Genomic DNA, 21,374 nt, shown 5'->3' with positions numbered 1-21,374 from the left:
CAGTGAGGTGCACCTGCCAGTTCTGTTGGCTTCTGTGGGTGGAATGGGTGGGTGTGCGCACCATTTGTCCTTTGCCTCAGGCAGCAAAATATTTTGGGCCTTTTCCTGCACAGGATTGCCCACTCAAACCTTCTTGGGGCTGTTTCTTATTTTAGAGCCAGTTCCCAAAGCATGGGGCACAGTGCCCCCGCATGGTGACTTGAGAAGCTTGGAACCAATGGACATATAGGATCACAGCCATTTTGTCCATCATCACACAGCACCAGATTGAAGGTGGCCAGTTCCCCCGCACAGGGTGCTGAGCCAAGGGGGCAGAAAATTGAGAAGATCCATAATTGAGAAGATCCAGCAGAGGGAGAGCTGAGGCAAGACAGCCCACTCCACCTGCTCCATTGGTTCAGTTGAAAGAGCAGTTGCCATTGGGGTCCTCTCATCTCTGAATTGTCTGTTCATGCTGTTCACTGTGAGAGCATCTATGCTTGCTATGTCATCATCTATGGCCCGGGGATTAATAGCCAATTTTCCTCTCAGTTTCCTCCATCCCTACTTTACTAAAATCTCTCTGTCGTTTCGAACCACTGCTTTCCCCCTCTTGGTGTATCTCATTTCTGGTTCCCGTTTCATGGCTACTGCTGTTGTGCAACAGGCCTTTATTATTGCTCGTGGATTTAAAAGGCCAGAGGGTGTTGCCGTCTGTTCCTTTGACTACATGCACATTAGTCAAACATCATTGTTTGGGAAAGGGTTATTGTCAACAGTTCACAGCAGACCTCAGCGTATGAGAGGGCAGGCGCCTACATGTGCATTATGTACGTAGGAATTTGAAGCCGTGATACATTTCCCTCTCCCACTCTCCCCGCTCTGGGATTTAACTTCCTGGACAGCCTGTGAACCCTGAGAAAAGGCAACTCTAGTTCTCCACACTGATAATTTTAACAAGGTTTCCCTTCCAAAAGAAAACACCAAAGATGTGTGAAAAAGAGGAGCAATGGAAACTTGGAAAACAGGAACAAATAGTGAAAGTTGGAATATATGGATCACAATATGGCTTTAAAGATGCTCCATGGTTTCTACACAGATACCCATTTTGGATACACATATGAAAAAGGACAATCTGCTCATTCAGGGGGTGGGGAGAACCTCAGGCCCATAGAAAACATGGACCCTCCAGATGTCTCTGTGTAGCCTTCAGGACTCTCCCTAGACCACAACCCCATCCCACATCCCCCCGGGTGCTTTAACCCAGCTGGAATGTTTACCTGAACTGTAGTAATGCCTTTTGTTTGCCTGGGAGGAGGAGACAGGTGTGTACAGAAATCTCTGTCTTTTGCAAGGCAGAAACGTAACCTACTGTACAAAGGTACAGGTCACATCTATTGCTCTGCACACTTTGCCTCTGGCTGGCACACAGCCCCTGGCTGGTTGCTGACACAGGAATGTGGTCCTCAGGCAGGTGTGTGTGTGTGTGTGTGTGTGTGTGTGTGTGTGAGTTTCCTCCAACTGTTTGCTAATTAATGGGCCATGGCAGGTCAATGGGAGACACACTTTGCACGAAGAAGCCTCTCTCCAGCAAAATATCTTAGAAAGACTTCTCCAGGAGCGTCCGGCTCCAGGCGCGACGAGGCCCTTGGCAAGTTGCCCTCTGGCAGGCTGCTGTGGATGCCGTCCTGCTTCCTTGGAGGCAGGGCCTGATATTTCCCACAATGCTGCTCCCAGAATAGCGTAACTCAGAGGCATTCTGGGGAATTTAAATGGCAGATTCTGGACTCTGCTGCTGTTTCAAAGGAGGATGCAGGACAGGCATCAACATATGTTTTTTCTATCCATCCTTCTGCCCACCTTTAAACCATCTGCTTTTCTTTTCCGAACTGAATGCAGCACATCAACCCTTCTTACTTGAACAAGTGCTTTTGACAGTGAAGTATAGCATGCATTCATATTATCAAGGGTCACTTTTACACCATTACACTCCCTACCCTGAGGCACTGTAGTTTAAACCACTGAGCCTCTTGGGCTTGCTGATTGGAAGGTCAGCAGTTCAAATCCCCACAACAGGGTGAGCTCCCATTGCTCTGTCCTAGCTTCTGTCAACCTAGCAGTTCAAACGCATACCAGCGCAAATAGATAAATAGGTACCGCTGCGGTGGTAAGGTAAATGGCGTTTCCATGCACTCTGGCACTCGTCACAGTCCTCCGGTTTAGTCATGCTGGCCACATGACCCGGGAAGCTGTGTGTGGACAAACGCTGGCTCCCTCAGCCTGAAAAGCAAGATAAGCGCCACACCCCATTGTTGCCTTTGACTGGACTTAACTGTCCAGGGGTCTTTTACCTTTTTACTTTTACGCTTAGGCATTTATTTTTAAAGCCTACTGTCCTATGGGACGTATTTTCCTATCTTACACCACCTGAAAGCCTTCCAAATTAAATCTCAGGTCCTTCTGTACTCTGCTGCAGCAAGATACACAGCTAGGTTTGCAAATTTTCTGTGCCACCAAGACATTTGTTAACTGAAACAGTGCTACTGGCCAGGCCATAATTCTAGATTGCACCCATACCATACCTACATTATGAAGGGGAACCAGGTCGGCCGAAGATTGACCTCACATCTAACATTTTAATAGAGCTGGAGCTTGTGGAAGCAACACGGGGTGATTATGGGGAGAACGCATATTCCGATTTAGCCAAGAGAAAGTTAAGACAACATGATCCTAATCTGCATTTTCAGGAAAAGTTCGATGACCCCCTTATCATGCAGCACACTGCCAGCGAGATTGTGCTCTCGTGTTATTTATTCAGCCTTATATAATATCTTGCTTGCTAAACTGAGGAAACCTAAGTCAACAAAGATAGTGGATCAAGATAGGGGTGGGCAATTTGTTTTACAAAAGAAGACATTAACATTAAAGGGAGGGAAATGCCTTTCACAAGAGCAAACAAAACTGCCCTGTCATTTAATTGCGTCCACAGTGTCCCTGAGCTGGAATTGCAGTGGGACGGAGCCAGTGGTGCCATTTGTGCCAAGCCAATAGCCATGTGCCATGGTGGCCAAAGGGAGGGCAGGCAAGGGGCCGGGCTCAGTGGCATGGATGTGATAGGGCAGCCAGGTGTTAGAAGTGATGTGGGCAAAAGTCCACCTGAGGTCCGGGCACAGCCAAGTCACTTTGTCCCAGCAATGATGAGAGACCAGGAAGCGCGTCTTTCAAACTGACATAGAATCAGATTTTAATATCAAGCTGCAGACGAGAAAGGTGACAGTGAGACAAGCCACCAGAAAAGCTTGTTCAGAGCTGCATCCCAGGTTGGGGTTTTCCGAACCCCTTTTATACAGGCATGTAAACAATAAAATGTTCTCACAATAGCTATAGGTAAAGGTAAAGGGACCCCTGACCATTAGGTCCAGTCGTGGCCAACTCTGGGGTTGCGGCGCTCATCTCGCTTTATTGGCCGAGGGAGCCAGCGTACAGCTTCCGGGTCATGTGGCCAGCAGGACTAAGCCGCTTCTGGCGAACCAGAGCAGCGCACGGAAATGCCGTTTACCTTCCCGCCAGAGCGGTACCTATTTATCTATTTGCAGTTTGACGTGCTTTCAAACTGCTAGGTGAGCAGGAGCTGGGACCGAGCAACAGGAGCTCATCCCGTCGCGGGGATTCGAACCGCCGACCTTCTGATTGGCAAGTCCTAGGCACTGTGGTTTAACCCACAGCGCCACCCACGTCCCACCATAGACTTCTTAATAAATGTATGCTTAACCATCCTATAGAAGCAACAGCATAGCAAAGCACCTCTCTTATTGGCTTGTCTGTGGCTCAGAAAGTTTCTAGCAAGCATTGTATAACTTGAATCAAGCAAATCAAAGTGGAGTCAGTCTTGCATCTGTCTACAGTGGTACCTTGGTTCTCAAACTTAATCCATTCCGGAAGTCTACTCCAAAACCAAAGTGTTCCAAAACTTTCTCATAGAAAGTAATACAAAATGGATTAATCCATTCCAGACTTTTAAAAACAACCCTTGAAACAGCAATTTAACATGAATTTTACTATCTAACAAGACCATTGATCCATAAAATGAAAGCAATAATCAATGTACTGCACTATTAAATAAATAAGACAGTATTGTAGATGATATTTTTTAAAAAATAAAAAAATTCTTACCTGCACTGATGATAGTCATTGTTTGGAAGGGGGGCTTTTATCCATTTCCGCAGTCACATAATCAATCAATCAATCAGTAGCCAAACTGGGTTCCACACAGTCACGAAAACAAATTAACTGAAAAAGCCACAAAAATAAATAGCAAAAACAAAGGCACCAAACTTAATCTGTTCTGGAAGTCCGTTTGACTTCTGAAATGTTTGAAAACCCAAGTGCAGCTTCTGATTGGTGCAGGTGCCCCGGAAACAATAGCTGACAGCCGCGTTGGACATTCGGCTTCCAAAAAACATTTGAAAACCAGAACACTTACTTCTGGGTTTTCAGCATTTGGGATCCAAGACGTTTGAGAACCAAGGTACCACTGTACCATATGAAAAGGGATCTTGCATTTTCCATCTCAGAAAGAATTATGCTCTGCAAATATTGGTTACAGTAGCTTCTTCAGTTAGAGAAGGTTAAGTTCAGTTGATGGATGTCATACATATATGGGTGTTTGCTTGTCAACAAAATAGCTCTCCTAAATTAATACTGTGAACCTGGAACTTCACTTTGAATAGAATACGTGGTACCTGGAGTGAAATATATTGTGGGACGATACAATGGAACATGAGGCAGTGGAGAAATTTAAAACAGTCTTCATTTTCCCTTTCAGTGTCTACCTTCTTCCTGTACTCAAACAAGGGCATAAGTTTGAGGAAAGCGATTGGATGGACACTGAGACAAACACTGTTGTTTTAAGCAACAGCAGAGGTTTGAGTAAAGCAGGCTTGGAACTCAGCTACATTGGCAAAAAAAAAGTGCTTTATACAGTATGTGTTGTGTACTGTATTCATTATAACACTGGTGACACCAGATGCCGCTGTGGAGTTCAATTTTTGCCAACCCAGTTTCTCATACAGAGTTTACAACACGTTTACGCTTCTTTGATGTGTCTAGATCCAGCCTTGGAAGGATGGTGAGGGTTTTTTAAAAAATAAAAATAAAAAAGCAAACAAACAAGCAAACCAATCTCAACAAGGAGGAATAGCATAGATGTGTGCAACACAGAAGCTAACACAAACAAGCTTACACAACAGAGCTTTCCCAACTCCCTTTCCACTGTAATCAAACCTGGTTGTAAAACTGCCCCTTCTCCCCGCTCAGTGTTACCCTCTGATCACTCCACTCAAACCACTGCCATTGTTTGAAACTGTCTCTTTCCCTCCTCTCTTTCCTTCCTTTGCGCGTCAATCAAACCCCTGTTGTTTAAAACCACCACTTCCCTCTGTATCCTTCTGCCACTCTATTTCCTATATCACGCTGGCCACACACAGTTACTGTGTTGATAGTTCTAAATTTTCATGGAAAAATTCAGAAATGGTCTCTGAACAAGAGGCCCTGTTGAAGGTTAGGATGGTTCCATGTGAACTGTACAGTAAGTGGTGTGCGTGTGTGTGTGAATTGCATTTCCTAATGCTTTAAATTAATTATATGCTGCTAGAATTAAAGCATCCTGTTCCTCTCACGCGACTTATTTTCTGCAGCAATGCTGATAGGCTGATTGCTATCTCCATTTCATCATATGATCATAGGAAGGCTGTGGCATAAGGCCAGCCATGACTTGGTTTTCCCTTCTTTTTTGATTGGGGAACACAGAGCACTTACAGACTGTCCCTGTTTTTGGGGTGAGATTCCAATTGCATGCCAGGGAATTCTGATTGCACATTGAACATTCATTTGGCACTCTTCCATAACAAAGCCTCTCTCCCTTACCCCAATCAACCAGATGGAAATGCTTTGGAAAGTGTGGGGTAACCATTGCTTTGATGTAGAGTCCTGTAACTTCCCCACAAACAAATCCGAATGGCTGTTCAGTCAGCAGCTGATGTTGACTATCCTCCTTGCAAAAATGGTGTAAATGAATCAGGATGTGCGCTCAATAAAGAGGTCACCTGGAAGCAATCTTAAGACAATTACCGGAAGCTATTAGCTGACAAGCCACTGACTGAGATGATATTGGAACTGAACCCAGTGACTTGCACTCTGTGCTCCACCACACTTAACCTTTTGCCTTGTGCTTTCTAGGCACAGGAGCACATATACCTACTTGATGCCTGAGCTGTTGTTCTTCTTCTTTGCCCCACCGCTTTCCCCAGGAAAACCCACTCTTTAACGCTGAATCGGAACAAACGGCAATTCAGATTTTTTGCTTATTTCCATTTGCTCCATTTCAGCTGTAAAGAGCAGTTTTTGCAGCGAAAGTGCCGAGGGGGAAACTCACTGGAACTCAGTTCTGGCACCTCTCAGATGAGTGCCATTGCCATTATAAGAGAACAAGAGAGGCGTTCATTGTGAGTTCTGGCACCTCTTTTTCTAGAAAAAGAGCACTGTAGATAAGTATGCCGTCATCAATAGCTACACCCTGTGTCTGGCAAGTACCGGTATATATAGCCTAGCAAAAGCTATGCAAACAAGATACACAAGTGCAGTGTACACATAATTCAACAAAGATAATATTTAATGCTTAACATTTGGGCATCAACAGAACATGGTGATAAGTAGCTTCCTTGTTTCACATCTTCACAAAGTTGCAGTTTCGTTGGTTGGCTTTAGCTCATTGTTTTTTCTTGTTTAACTCAGATACTCACCTGTCATTTTGGTCACATTTTGATTTGCATAATTAGATTAAATTATGCATTTTAATAGGTAGGGTGTATATTTGGACTTCTGCGTAGCTTGCAGGCTTTCACCTTTTAGTTTTTAGTAGAACATGAGAAAGGGGGTTGATTTTTTTTAATTGGGTCAGTATCTCTTGGTATTAAAACGTGCAATATTTTTTATCACAACGAATTCCTCAATAGGCATTCTGTATAACTCTGTCTTTGCTCCCTACCTTTGCCATGAGAAACTGACCTCAATATAGTATCACCCTGTACCTAATGAACTTCAGAAGGGACTGGCTGGATCAGGCCCATCCTGTTCTCACAGCATCCAACCACACGTCTAAGTACGCACCTTTTATTTTTTAAACATAGTATGCATTTACATTTCAATAAAATGTGTTCTGCATTTAAATGAAAATATCCTAATTTAACTTATAAATCTGTAACCTCAGCATCTGCACTGCTGGTCCTCCCAGTTTGGACTACTAGGATGTGTAACAAAGATTTGCATATATTTGCATATATGCAAATTGACATTTGTGCTCATATGCTTCCGCCCCGCCCCGCCGCTTGCCTGGGACGTCAATCATTGCCTGAGGGGCGTGGCAACACGGAGATACTATAAGAGGCGGGGCAAACTTCAGAGAACATCCTGAGTGAAGGACAGGGGTGAGCTTGAGTCTATCCAATGGGAGAACAGAGTTTTCATCACGTGAAAAATAAGGCCCTGTCTCGGCCAATACACGCAGAGACGTGGGATCATACTATGGAACAGCGACAGGCCTCAGCCAATGAAAACACTTGGCTTGCTTGTCACGTGGGTCAACCGTTCCTCAGTTCGCACCGCTCTGACAGCCGTATTGTAAATCAGCGGAGGGCCGGGAGGAAATGACTCAGGGGACAAGAGGGAGCGGGCTGAAGGAGCAGCCAATGAAAAGGCCAGAGGAGAGTCACGGGATGAGGGTGACATGAGGGGCAAGTGTATGCTGTGGGCGGGCACGTTTCCTGCCCAATCATGGCGCGCAGGAGCTGCACGGGCTCGGCCACGAGTGCCCAATCAGTAAACGAGTTCCTTGGCTCTCTTCACGTGACGAGGCTCTCTGCAGTCAACAGGAACAGGATGTCTTTCGTCACGTGACTAGGGTAGCGCGGGTGGGGGGAGAGAGAGCAAGGGGCGGGGTCGCGCGCTACGGAAGCCGAGAGGGACGCAGAGCAGGGCGGTTGCAGGAGCAACAGTAGCAGCGATGGCTGCGGACGGCGAGCGCTCCCCGCTACTACCAGCCGAGCCCGGGGATGGGGGCGGCCTCGGCGCTGGAGGGCTGGTCGGGCCCGCAGGGCTGGTCTCGGCCTCCGCCTCGAACCCGCCGGGGAAGCCGAACCCGCCTCAGGGTGAGCCACGCCCCCTCATTGATATGCATGAGATTCCAATTGAGTGGGGGGGGGAGCAATGGAGGGGCGTTGGGGGGAAAAGGCGAGGGAAGCCTCCTAAGTAGAAAAAGCGGAGTTAAAGCATCATGGGCGGGGTCTTTAGCTGCGTAGGCGTGGCTACTTCGAATGAGGGCGTGGCCATGTTCTGCAGGGGCTGGGCTGCAGGCAATGGGGGTACTAGGCGCCCCTGCCCAGCAATTAGTGAGGCAGTAAGTGGAGAAGTTCAGGGTTGGTCTGGGAAGGTTTTTTTGTAGGGTGCTGGGGGGCAGGTAGATAAGAAAAAGGGACAGGTGAGGGCATGATTGGCTTCACAGTAGTCTGATGGGCAACATGTTAGAGGAGAGAGGTGGATCACCCTGTGGAGGGGTCCCCCTAAGGCTGAGTTTGAGCATTTACAGGAGGCAATAATATGTTGGCTGACACTTGGAGGTCCGATTGCAAAAATAAACAAATGAATAACATCCTTGTCTTTTTCTGATCCGCTGGGTGGGGTGGAGTGGGTGAAGAGTTAAGCCAAGTGCCTGCAGATATTGGAGTCTCGTGGGATGAATTTGGGCAGAGCCGAGGACAGATTGTTGTTGAAGTATTTGTGAAATGCGATGTGTGTTTTGGGGAAAGGCAGCTGAGATGCAGCTCTGGCTGAAGCAGAGTGAAGAGGGGTTGGGACGCTGAAGCAATAGTCCATGCTCCCTTTCCACAGACACTTCTTTCTTTCCTCTTGAAAGGGTTTCCTTCCTTCAGTGGGGTCAACGATGGGGGCCAGGCAGCTGTGCTTCCCGGAGAGGACCCCCCACCCTACTCGCCTATGGCGTCTCCAGAGAGCGGCAGTGCTCCCATGATCACTTGCCGGGTTTGCCAGAGCCCCATCAATGTTGAGGGCAAGATGCATCAGCATGTCGTGAAATGCAGCGTCTGCAACGAGGCCACGGTGAGCACTGTTGGAAGGGCGGGTGGTACGATGGCAGTGGGGCTGAGGTAGCGGTGAAGAGGAGGAGCTGTGTGCCAGGAGATCCTTGGCTCAGATCTTGTCTCAATTATCAAAGCTCTAGGCTTGTTTCATCTTTAGCTCAACAGCCATTATTTCTCAGCCTCAGCTGCTACCCACAACATCACTTCTAATAGTCAAGTTGTAGCTCAGGTAGCATATTAGGCACACATAAATATAGTTGTGGGGTCTTTTTTTTCTGTAGCAGGACTGTTTATTTTGCTCAGGCAAAAGATGCACAACTGATCTAACTTGGTGTTAAATTACCTGCATCGCATCCATTCTAAAAGATGTGATGTTCCAATTTTGGCATATCCAGGTGGATCTGGGAAAGGCTTCCAGCCTGAAACTCAGGAAAGCCACTACTAGTTGGTGTACTGAGCTAGGTGAACAAGTGGCCTGACTTTGGATAAGTTAGTTTCGTCTGTAAGCTGTTGGTTTGCCAGGTAACTGTTGAGTCGGCCTTTGGCAAGCTGTTTCCAACTACATCTGATGGGAGTTGTAATCCAAAACATCTCAGGGCACCAGCTTTCTGGTGGCTATGCTAGGCTGATGGAAAGCAACCAGCTGACTTCCTTTTAACTTGGGACATAATGAGAAAAGAAGAAAATGGGTAGGAACTTTTCTCTCTCCTTTCTCGTAATATTAGATCCTGGGGTCACACAGTGAAAACCAATTGACATTCAGGATAACCAAGAGGACATACCCGTTCCTGTTCACACCCCTACACAATTAACCAATGACACCAGACAGGGTGTTGGGTCAATAGCTTAGGTAGGTTTAAAAGTGGCTTACGCAGGCACATGGAGGAGGAGAGATTTATAAATTGTCAGTGGTGACTATGTGGAATCTCCAGCTACAGAGGCAACATACCTCTGAATTAAAATCTGCTCAGCAAGAATCTAAAGGAGAGGGCAGTTACTTGCACTTGGTTAGTAAATGTCGGGAAACAGGCTTCTTTTGTCTCATCTAGCAGCGTTCATCTTCTTATATGGGAAATGGAGATCTTGGATCCACTCCAGGATCCTTTTGAGGTTTTTGTTTGTTTGTTTGTTTTAAAATATACCCTGCCTTTTGAGGAGCTTCCTCCACAAATGTTGACTTTGATTGCAGAAAGAAGTGCAAAATAAATAGATAGATAGATAGATAGATAGATAGATAGATAGATAGATAGATAGAGCAAAGGTGGCAATGAATTTGGATGAGATGAATCACTTCTTTCTGCAATCCCAGTCAACATTTCACCAATCAACCAAACAGAGTGTTAGGCCCTCTGACACCTGGGAATTATAAGAAACGTCCTCATTTTACAGATGAAAAGTTGGCGATAGTCAGGAACACACTTAAAAAGCAGGTGAAACACCAACCCCTGCAGAAAAGCAACCTCAAAATACACTACAGACGAAAAAAGTGCAACAGCAAACACCCTTCCCAAAAAGGAGGCCACTTCCTCCCAACCTCCCAAAAGCCTTACAATAAATAGATATGAGAGGGGCAACTTAGGGAGCCCCAGTCCCAACGGTTTTAATGGAACGAAAATGGAAGGTGAAAGATGCACATCCTTGACTCAGGCCCTCATCCCTTGTTCCCAATATATAGCATGAGGAAAAACCTATCCTGCACTCTTGTTGTTACTGAAGGATTAGGGGATGGTTCCTTTGCACAACAGAGCTAGTGGGGATTTCCTTTTTCTTCATCTCCATGCTTAGTTCCTTGTAGGTCTGAGCTTCTGGAGGTAATAATACTCTGACTTACTGGAAGCACTACTAAGATAATGTGCATGGACCACCTTGAACACACAGGGTGCCTGGCTGGTGCAAAGTCTTGCTATGAGGACAGTTCCGCAGTGGGGCAGAGCTTCCTTTCTTGGCTTTGCTTCTCCCCATTCCTCCCTTTGCACTGCTCCTTTGTTTAGAATATTCTGTGTTAACTTGAGAGAGAGGGTAACACGCCAAAATTTCGCTAAAGCCTAGTCCGGCGTACAAACATAAATCTTGAAGCTGAAATTGCAGCTCAGCAGTGGCCTTGATGCTTGGACAAGCAGATTCCACAGAGTTGGTGTGATGTGATGCACTGCTGTCTGGGCACCCTCCAAAGTTTTAAATCAGAGCTACAGATCTCTACTCTGTTGTTTCATATATTTCCCAGAATAATTACCTGGAGTTAGCCTGACTTTTTTAAAATCTCCTGGAGAAACCTGTCTGACCATAGTTAGCTCAGCTTCTCATCCAATAAGTGAAATCTCATTTATGGATGCTGACAAACACAAGAGTGTGGTTCAAGAGGGATGGGTCTGTTGGACTTTGGAGCTAGGTTTATACAGGTTTGCTGTGCTGCTGCCACATTCCTGTTGCACTTTCTGCCTCTGGAACCTCAAATTAACAATAACACAGCATCTGTGGGGTGGAGGTACAGTGCAAAGCTTTTCAGACAGTTATTATATTGAAGAAAGAATTAATGTTTCAAGATCGTGAAATGCACAAGCTTATCTAGTTGTTTTAATATGGTACTTTATCATTAAATGGGAATACACTATAAATACCAGCAGCTTAGGGTCAGCTATAAACATTAAACAAGTCAGCTTTAAGGAAATAATTGCCAGTGGCGTAGCGTGGGTTGTCAGCACCCAGGGCAAGGCAAGTAATTTGCGCCCCCTAACCTGTGGAGAGAGTGAGTGAGCCAGGTAGGGGCAGAGAGCTGCGAGTGCGAGCGCGCCCCCCCCCCCAGATGTTGCGGCCGGCCCCCCTGCACCCCCCACGCTACGCCACTGATAATTCCTCTGTTGAAACCCTTTAGTCAGATTGTCCTTTTGTTCTCTCCAATTAAGCCTTACCAGCTTAATTGGAGGCCACCACTAGAAGCCTCTTCTATCAGTCCTCTGCTGACCTATTGGCATTCAAATCTATCTTTCTGTGGTTCCCTGGAAGTCTTCTCTCCGGCACTCCTAACCGCCAGCAGAGCTCAACACTCCGAGCTGCTTCTCTCTCCTTCCCTCGGGGCTGCAGACAGATTCTCCACTTAACTCACTGAGCCAAGTGATTCAGCGATCTTCAACAAAACCAGATCTCTGGCTTCTTGGACCGTCTGTCTTCTTCCCCAGCCCTCCTTTATTCTGCTGTCCATTTCTTCTGACCAACTCCTCCTTCCAGCTCCCAGACCCCTCCTTTTACTGCACACCAGGCCATATATATACTACTTCTAACCCCCACTGGTGCAGCCCCAGCCAATCGCACTGCCCAAATGAAAATTCTAAGCCTCCGTCCACCAATCAAAATATGCATATCTTCCATCCCTGTTTTGCATACTGTGAATTTCACCACCATCCCTTCCTCAGAGCTGTCTGTTATGGCCCCAGTGACAATTAAATCACTGGAGCAGAGTGAAGACTTCCAACATAATCATCACTCTATACATTACCCAATGCACATTCAAACCTCATTCACATGTCAATTTCTTCACATGTTGAAACATTCCTTAATATCGGGCTTCCCCAGCCTGGTGCCCTCCAGATGTTTTGGACTACAACATCAGCAGGGATAATCAAGAGCTGTAGTTTAGGAGCAGAGGGAGGCTTGTGTGCCTTAACCCAAAGTGAGGAACTTGCAGTCCTCCAGATGTTCCTGGATTTCAGCTCCCATCCTTCCTTGCCATTGTCCATGCTTGTGGCAGGGTTGACAAGAATTGAAGTCCAGCAACACTGTAAGGCCACAGCCCTCATTCCTCTTCTAACCCTTCACGACAGATTATAGACATATTCACTGGAGTCCAGTGTGACTTAGTTCATTGTGATTTTCATACATTCTCTTCTGCAGTGTAAGTTGAACTAGTATTCCTTCTGCCCTCCTTTGCACGGCCTGCTTAAACTGGGTGGCGTGGGTATTGTTACATTCTGTACTAGAGTTTAAAGCACTTCACAATTCTTATCTCCACTTCTGCATTAGGAGGAGAGGTGTGGCTGCGAGTTTAATTATTTATCTATGAAAATCTACAAAGCCTTACAGCTAAAAGAGTCTCCCAGGTCCAGAATATTTGCTCTGCACCCTTGCTTAGCACTGACTGTTGCTTGTTGTATAATACACAGTTCAAGATACGTGGGACCAAAAATGGAATAAAAAATTGACCTGGGGTGGAAATCGACCTGTAAATTTCTGTGCCTTTCTCCTCCTTTTGCCCTTCTGGTTCTCTGGCCTAAAGTCCCATCTCTTCTGCTGCAATGAATACCCCCTTTTCTCAAGCCTTACCTTGCTCTTCTGGGTCCTGAGTGAGAATTTTACCTAGCCCCTGCTTCTCACCCTGCTGCCACTGAGCCATCCCTCACACTCCCATCTCTGTGCCTTTTCCTTCCGCAGCCCCACCCCATAAATTACAGAAACCCTGCAAGATCTTTCCCTAGCGACATAGACCTTTCACGTCCCTAACAGCCTCCTCCCTTCACTCTTAAACCAGGACGTGTGTTTACTTCTTACGGATTGTGTCCTTTTGCCTTCTTTCTTCTACAGCCTATCAAAAATGCCCCGCCTGGTAAGAAGTACGTGAGGTGCCCCTGCAACTGCCTCCTGATCTGCAAAGTGACATCGCAGCGCATTGCCTGTCCTCGGATATACTGGTAATGGAATGGGCTGGGAGAGGTGCTGAGAAAGGGGTACAGCGGCTTTGCTGTAATTCCATTGGGGAGTTTGGGGATGGGACCCCCAGTTCTGCAACCCACATGAAAGAAGTTTGATTTCTGAACTTGGGATATGCTTGTGGGGGGGGAGGGTACCCTAGAATCCCCCCCCCACTATGCTCCATGGAGTGGTGGCTTACAGCAGTGTTCCCCAACCTTGGGCCTCCAGCTGTTTTTGGACTACAACTCCCATCATCCCTCGCTAGCAAGACCAGTGGTCAAGGATGGTGGGAGGCCCAAGGTTGGGGAACGCTGGCTTACAGGATCTGGCCAGCCAGCCAGGTCTTAAATTTCCCACACATCTGTGGGCCATTATGACAGTTGGGTAGTCCCTCTCACCTGTCAGTCACCTGACACCATTGTTTCAGGTGACTTAACATCAAAGGAAAGAATCCGGCAGAATTTTTCTTTTTGTTAAGGCAGTCAGAACCTTTTGCTTATCTATTGCAAGTTTATTGCCAGAGATCTGTTGATCCAGACTTCCCTTTTGCCCTCCTGCACCCCAACCTAGACGCCAGCTGTTTACCCACTCCTTTTTTCCCAGTGGCATTTCCTTATCTAGGAGGCACCTGTAAATGAGTTGTTACATAAGCTCTGAGTTGGTCTGTTTCTGGTGACTTAGTTTTTTTTAATCATATTGGTCTTGAGGACCAACCAGCTGACTGGATATAAATGGCTTTAATTTCACTTGAAGCCTGAATCTGAAACCCCTCCCACCCCTGAACAGGATGTGGCCAGGAGCCTGGTGTTGCTTGAAATAAAAATTAAGAATCTTTGTATCCTGGGGAGAAAAACATCTTTACTGGGAAACGTTTGCTGCATTGTGTGATCAGAGTTGCCTGATGATTGTTGTGTGTGGGAACTGTGAAAACAGTGTCACAAAAGCAGGGGGCCATAGATGCTTGTTTTAGGAGGTGAGGAATGGAGAGATGGAGCACTTATTTCTACTTGCCGTGGTCAATGGTTGTATCGCTGGGGAACTGAATTTAGCTAGGCAAGCTGGATCTGTTGGGAGGACAGAGCTAGCTGCATGTCGGGACAATATTGGCAACAAGGAGGGAATAAAGGAGTAATGTTGGGATTGGGAAGTGGGTGGTGTGCCAGTTTCCAGGCTGTACCACTGGTACAGGCACGGAAAGGCTTATGAGAGCAGTCATCTAATCTAATTCTTCTTATTTCCCCCCCTTGCTCCCAGTAAAAGGATCATTAACCTGGGCCCAGTGCATCCAGGACCCCTGAGTCCTGAGCCACAGCCGGTCGGTGTGCGCGTCAACTGCGGACATTGCAAAAACAACTTCCTGGTAAGGGGTGCTTGGAAGTGAGGCCAGGGTCATTGGGGGTGGAGTGGGGTGGAAAGAGAGAAGGCTAGGACTTAGGATCTTCCCACCGTCTCCAGCTTTTGGAAACGAAACAGTAGCATGTTATTTTGCCTACAATACCTTTTCTCCAGAACATTGGTGGGATGAAGCCAGCAACTGAACCAACGGTGTATGTAATGGACAGAGCAGAGGTAGTCAACGTAGGGCCTTCCAGTTATACAGCTCAGATCAGCCCCACTGTGGCCGATTGTCAGGGGTGGTGGAAGTTGCAGTCTCAAAACATGTGGAGGGAACTGGGTTGGCTGCCTGTCCCTGGCCTGGGAAGCCCATTATCAAATTGTCTTGTCAGCCTCAAATCTCACCTCTGGGCATCAGGATCTTTCGGCTGAACTTCCCTTGCAGGATTACACAGAAAAATGGGGGGGGGGGAGCAATGTCCACTGCTCTGGGCTCCCGGGCAGAAGGGCAGGATTAAAGTGTAATTCACAAATCAGTTGACCCACATGCTACAGTTAAGGAGTGTCTTGTTCTGCTTTGGGGATTCCTTTTGGGATGGGTGGCAAGGGATAATCTTGCCCCCTCTGTTGTGGCACCCTGGCAGACCCGTTTGAATAGCTGGTGCTTGGGAGCCGGGTGAGCAGGTGGTGCGCTTGACAGGTGGGCACCTCTATAGAGTTGGAGCAAGCAACTTTTTATCCAGATTTGGATGACTAGCTTTACTTCATGTTTTCTTTTTGTTTGTTTTTCCTCCCTCCCTTCAGTGGACAGAGTTCACGGACCGCACATTAGCACGATGTCCTCACTGCCGTAAAGTGTGAGTTAACTCCACTCTTCCTTAACACACAAGCTGCACTGACAGGGCAGGGGGAGATTGAAGGAATGGTCTGAATAGCTGCTGTATGCATTTCATAGAATCATAGAACTGTCAAGTTGGAAGGGACCCTGTCATCTATAGTCCAGCCCCCTGCAATGCAGGAATCTCCCAACCTCCAAGGAAGGAGAGCCCACAACCTCTCGAGGGAGACCATTCCACTGATGAACTAGGAGCTGGATTGGGGGAGTGGGATTGGCACTTCTTTTTCTCGGACAGGTGAACCTGGAAGTGTGTCATGTATTCTGAGCCAGGCTGCTCAAGAGCACAAGTTGCATTTTTGTTAGTCACCTGAGCAGAGGCTGGCTGCTTGCTCTGGGCCAGCCAGTGCAGCAAACTCCTCTGAAGTGCTTCCCCAAGATCTGAGTGTTCAAATCCCCCCAGAGAACTGGGGCTCCCTAAGCACAGTTTGATGAGCTGCCTATATCTGCCCCCAGATCCTCCATCGGGCGACGCTATCCCCGGAAGAGATGCTTTTGCTGCTTCCTGCTAGGCGTGTTGATGGCTGTGACAGCGACAGGACTTGCGGTGAGTGTGAGCAAGAAGACACAGTCCCAGTGCGGCCCTTCCTGGTGTTTGCTGTCTGAAACGGAACTAGCTGTTGCTGCTCAATTTTCAGTGCAAAATATTGGGAAGTTTCATTAGATCCGGGCCTGGGGCAGCTTTTGGCTTTAAACAGCCCACGACCCTGAGATTCCCCACGCATTGTACAGGCTGCTAATTTCTCAGTACAGTCGTATCTTGGAAGTTGTACGGAATCTGTTCCGGAAGTAGTTTGACTTTCAAAAGGTTTGAAAACCAAATCGCAGCTTCTGATTGGCTGCAGGAAGCTCCTGCAGCCAGTCAGAAGCCCCGTCAGATGTCTGGGTTCCAAAAGAACGTTTACAAACCGGAACACTCATTTCCGGGTTTGTGGCATTTGGGAGCCAAAACGTCTGAGTTCCAAGGTACGACTGTACAACCTGGAGCCAGGGCTCACCGAAGGCTTTGGCAAGCTCCCTTCAAGTACAACATTATGGAATCCTCAATACACTTCCTTATTTGTGAGTGGCTTTGTTGAGGTATCAAAATTACGGGGCACGTGCAGAAAATCAAAACGTTAAAAAGGAGCAGATGACATTTCAAGGGAAATTCAACAGCGACTCCTGATAAGTCCCTAGGAAGCAAAACTTGGTGGGTATGTTTTGGAGAGAAACATGAGCACGTTGGACCGCTCAGAGTGTGGTTTCCAGAGTTTGGTCCTAACCTCACCCACATATATCAGCACTGCGGTGTGTGTGAAGCAGCAAGTTAGAACTCCATCCCCTTCTGGCATGAGACTAGCCTGTCTGTGCCCCATAGGTGTTTATGCTGCACCCTGAGCAATGGTGCACCTTCGGGCTCCTCCCAATACCCTCAGGCCCCTCCCTCTTTCACAGAAAACCTCTTTATCCATTTGACTGGCAGTGAAAGTGAGCTTGGCAGCTTCACCATTCGCTGACTCCTCTTTGCCTCTCCTTTTTGTCTCCAGTTTGGTACGTGGAAGCAAGCCAAGATATACGGCGGGATCTACGCCTCTTGGGCCCTGGTTATTCTACTGGCCTTGGTGTGCCTTGGTCGAGCCACATACTGGGCCTGCATGAGGGTCAGCCACCCTGTCCAGAACTTCTCCTGAGCCTTTTCCTCCGTTTCCAGCTCCTGCTGCTGCTCCCACCACATCATCTACTGAGAGCCAGCCCTGTCCGTCCTCATTTATTTCCCCCCCCCTTCCTTCCGCTTTGGGGCTGGGACCTTCCGGGGCCACCCTCCTGCTGTGCCAGCACCCTATTTTTCAGTCATCTCAGCAGCTGCTACTACCCTCACCCAGGAGTCTCTTTCCTGGTCGTTCACCCTGGATCTGGTGGTGCCAAAAACGAACAATCTGACCTGAAGAACTCTCTTAACCTGCGGAAATCTTGGGGGGGGGGGGGCTACCCCAGCAGCAGCAGAGTTCTCCAGGGGCAACAGAACACTAAATGGGACCAAGGTCAAGAGGGGCTTATGCGTGATTAGACATTGTGGGTTCCAAGAAACTGGCACAAATTCCTGAGTGCCTCCCGCGTGTGGGAGACATCAGAGCTACGGCGACTGCGCTGGGACACATGAGCAACAGGGGCCAGAGTGGACGGATGATTATAGATTGAAGCGGTCCAATCCCAGTTGTGGTGGGCTCAACCACTTGAGATAAAAAAACTACTACAGTGACTCGGCTGGGACATTTTTGGCAGAGCGGTACGTTTTCAGAATCCGTTGGCTGCTCTTTGAGGTGCTTTTGAAACGCTTCCCAGGCTGGAAGGAGCTACAAGACATCAGCGCTGCATCCTTTCTCTTTGCTCCGTGACTTTGGGGCAGCTGCGAAGGACAGCTCAGGCTGCGAGAGAGTCGAGGCACGTTGCACGTTCCTTAAACGGTGAGCCTGCGGCGAGAGGCGTGGAAGGCGACCAGATCCTCGGCTGCTGGCTTCCCGTGGCACTTGGGAGAACTCAGTTACTTAATGGCCAGTACCCTGCACCTTGGCTGGGTGCTCCAGACTCCTTCCAGGCCCTTCTTCTCCCCAGACCCTCCTGTCCCTTAATACCGCCTGGCGTTTGGCTAAATGTCCCCTACCCAGTCAATAGCCCTCTATTCTGTGACCAGCGGCAATCCTGAGATCTGGAAGGCTCATGGTGACAGAATCTCTGGTACCACATTTTGACACTTTTTTTAAAAACGCCCCTTGATCCTACTTCATTTCTCTCCCCCTCTCCGCCCTTTTTTGTTTGCACATTCCTTGGTGGAGGAATTTCCCCCTCTTGCCCCTCCAAGAACCAAATCCCTACTTGGGAGGGTGGGGCTGAGGGACCCTCCCCCGTCTTACGCATCATGTCACTGATTTGTGCCTGGTTTAACAACCCACCCCCACATCCCATCCTAATCATGCACTGAGACTTGTCATGTTTCACCTTTGGATCCAGGGGAGTGGATTCCCTTTCCCATATTTACTGCTGGGTGGGACAGCTAAGTCCTTTCCCCTCTTCTGTCTGCAATTCCGTCTGCGATCTTTCCTCCTGGCTTGAAATTCCAACCTCATCTCTTTTGTGTTCGGATCCTGGACATAACTTTTCCGCCCCTGCCCCTTCGACTCGCTTCCAAGAACATGCTTTTGTGTTACCCCATTTTGGGTGGTGGTGGTATTCCTTCCCTTAAATCGGGGAACCTTTGGGCCTCTAGATGTTGCTAGACTTGCAACTCCCATCATCCCTTGCTGCTGGACCCTGTTGAAAGTGCAGCAGCTGGAGGCCCCAACGTACCCCACTCCCTGGCCTAGGTCATTTGAGGCCTGCGAGAGACGTTCATGGGAGGAAGGCCAGTCTTGGCAGCGCAACCAGAGGGGAAAGGGTGTCAGTCCTGCTTCCATGCATGTCTTGGCTTTTGTCAATGGGGTGTTTTTAAGTCCCTCCCTCAGATTCTCCCCTTCCTCGTGCCCCCATGGCTTTGAGCTTGTGGCCCCAAAACTTGTTGCCGTTGCAGCTTTGTATATATAAGAATAACTGATGTGTACATAGAGCTATTTAAGATTCGCTCTCCTTCCCGGTGGCTCCCTCGCTCCCTCCCACCTGTGTGCCTGCACTTTGTCTCTCCTTCAGTCATGCTGAAACTCGCCTCTCGCTCTCCTTTGCCTCCACACAGCCAAAGGAGGAATGCAGATTGGATGGTTGTAAATAAAGTAAAAGATTCCATACGTCTTCTGAGGGGCGGATGCCCTTTGGGTGGTTGTTTTCTTGGGAGTGCGGTTTGGACCATATTTGGATTTTGGAGGGGGGGTGCTAATTGGGGACGTGCCGTTTCCCAATTTCAACATGGTGCCCTCCAGATGTTTGGGCCCACAACTCCCCGCAAGTGCCCTGCCAACATACAGTGGCCAGGTATGATGGGAGCTGCCCTGTCTTCCTTGTAGGTGGATTTAATTCTGTGCCCTTCAAACAAAAACTCTCCTGGTCTGGAATCCTTGTTTACAGTTGCTAATATGGAGCTGCCCTGAACTGAGGGAATCTGTAGCCTTGCTGATGGTGTTGGACTATGAATCCCATCAGCCCCAGCTAGCATGGCCACTGTTCAGGGGTGATGGGAATTGTAGTCCATCAACACTGGGACGGCTACAGGTCCTCGCCCCCATCCTAGCCCTAAACCATTTTGGGACTGAAATGAGGAAATCTAAATGACAGGTTAAAAATTGGGCTGCTTTTACTGACAGGCATTTAAGGTGGGATGTTCTGCTTGTTGAGAATGTTCCCTTTTAAAATGTGGACACAGTCCACCAGGAAATTCTGTTTGTTGAAAGAGCGCCTGAATTGCCCCGTAGTCATCCAAATTTCCCCTTTAATCATGCCTCATGGGGATTCCATTCCAAGCCTACAGGGCTGCTACATCACCTCAACAGACGGCTTGCTGGCAGTGTGATTTGGGAAGAAATGTGGCATTTTATTAACTGCAAAGGCCCCCGGTCTTGTGTTGCCACCCTGCCAACCCTCCAATGTGTTTAGATAAGCTTTTTTAAAAATTGATTTCTGCAAACTACTTGGTGTTGCTTACCTGAAAAGCAGTATATAGCATGGAAAATCAACGAATTCAGCTGCAATAGGCTGTATGCATGCAGAGAAAAAAGGTGACTTGGTAAATAGTAATCTAGAGCCAGAGTTGCTGTCAGACTGAGACTATTACGGGGGTAGCCAATGTGGGACCCTCCACTGTCCACTGCAACTCCCATGAGACCCAGTCAGCATGGCCAAAGGTCAAGGGAGATGTGGTCCAAGAATATCTGAACTGAGGGTGCCACGTTGGCTACCCTTGTGTTAGGGAGAGCTGCATTTAAATATTCATTTGAGTTTGATAGTCATTGGATGACCATGAGTCAGTCATTGCCAGAGGTCTCCCTCACAGGTTTCTTGGAGGATCCAACAGAAGGGGAAAGTAATTCCTGTGACTCTGGAAGATGGACAGGATAAAAATGAAGTAAATAGTCATTAGCAGGGTGCAGGGAGGAAGACCATCACTCAAGACTCCAACCGTAGTGGCTGAAGCCCATTGGAACGGAGGGTGGAGCCAAACACTAGGTGGAGCCTGTCCCAATGTCCCCATCCTCTCCCCTATTGACACAAGGGGTAACAGAGACGTAAAGCAGAGAAGACTGACAGGTCAGGTGACCCCTTGGCTGGAAGTGGGAAGGCAGGCTGAGGGTTGGTGTGGCAGTGCCCATTCGCCTCTGCTGCCCCTCCAGCCTTGAGAATGATGCCGCAAAAAGAACCAGGACAGC

General features: G+C 47.9%; 1 protein-coding gene across 1 annotated transcript; it reads left to right on the top strand.

Annotated features, from left to right (window-relative positions):
* Window positions 1-7,955: 7,955 nt before the first annotated feature.
* On the top strand, window positions 7,956-19,802 carry PIP4P1 (phosphatidylinositol-4,5-bisphosphate 4-phosphatase 1). Its single transcript, XM_028701929.2, has 7 exons — window positions 7,956-8,183; window positions 8,948-9,150; window positions 13,707-13,813; window positions 15,069-15,174; window positions 15,954-16,006; window positions 16,501-16,591; window positions 17,574-19,802. The coding sequence occupies exons 1-7, from the start codon at window positions 8,039-8,041 to the stop codon at window positions 17,715-17,717; spliced, it is 849 nt and encodes a 282-aa protein (XP_028557762.1). The 5' UTR covers window positions 7,956-8,038; the 3' UTR covers window positions 17,718-19,802.
* Window positions 19,803-21,374: the final 1,572 nt, after the last annotated feature.

The sequence above is a fragment of the Podarcis muralis genome, chromosome 13, assembly GCF_964188315.1.
Source record: "Podarcis muralis chromosome 13, rPodMur119.hap1.1, whole genome shotgun sequence".
Lineage (NCBI taxonomy): Eukaryota > Metazoa > Chordata > Lepidosauria > Squamata > Lacertidae > Podarcis > Podarcis muralis.
This window is presented reverse-complemented; position numbering and strand designations above follow the sequence as displayed.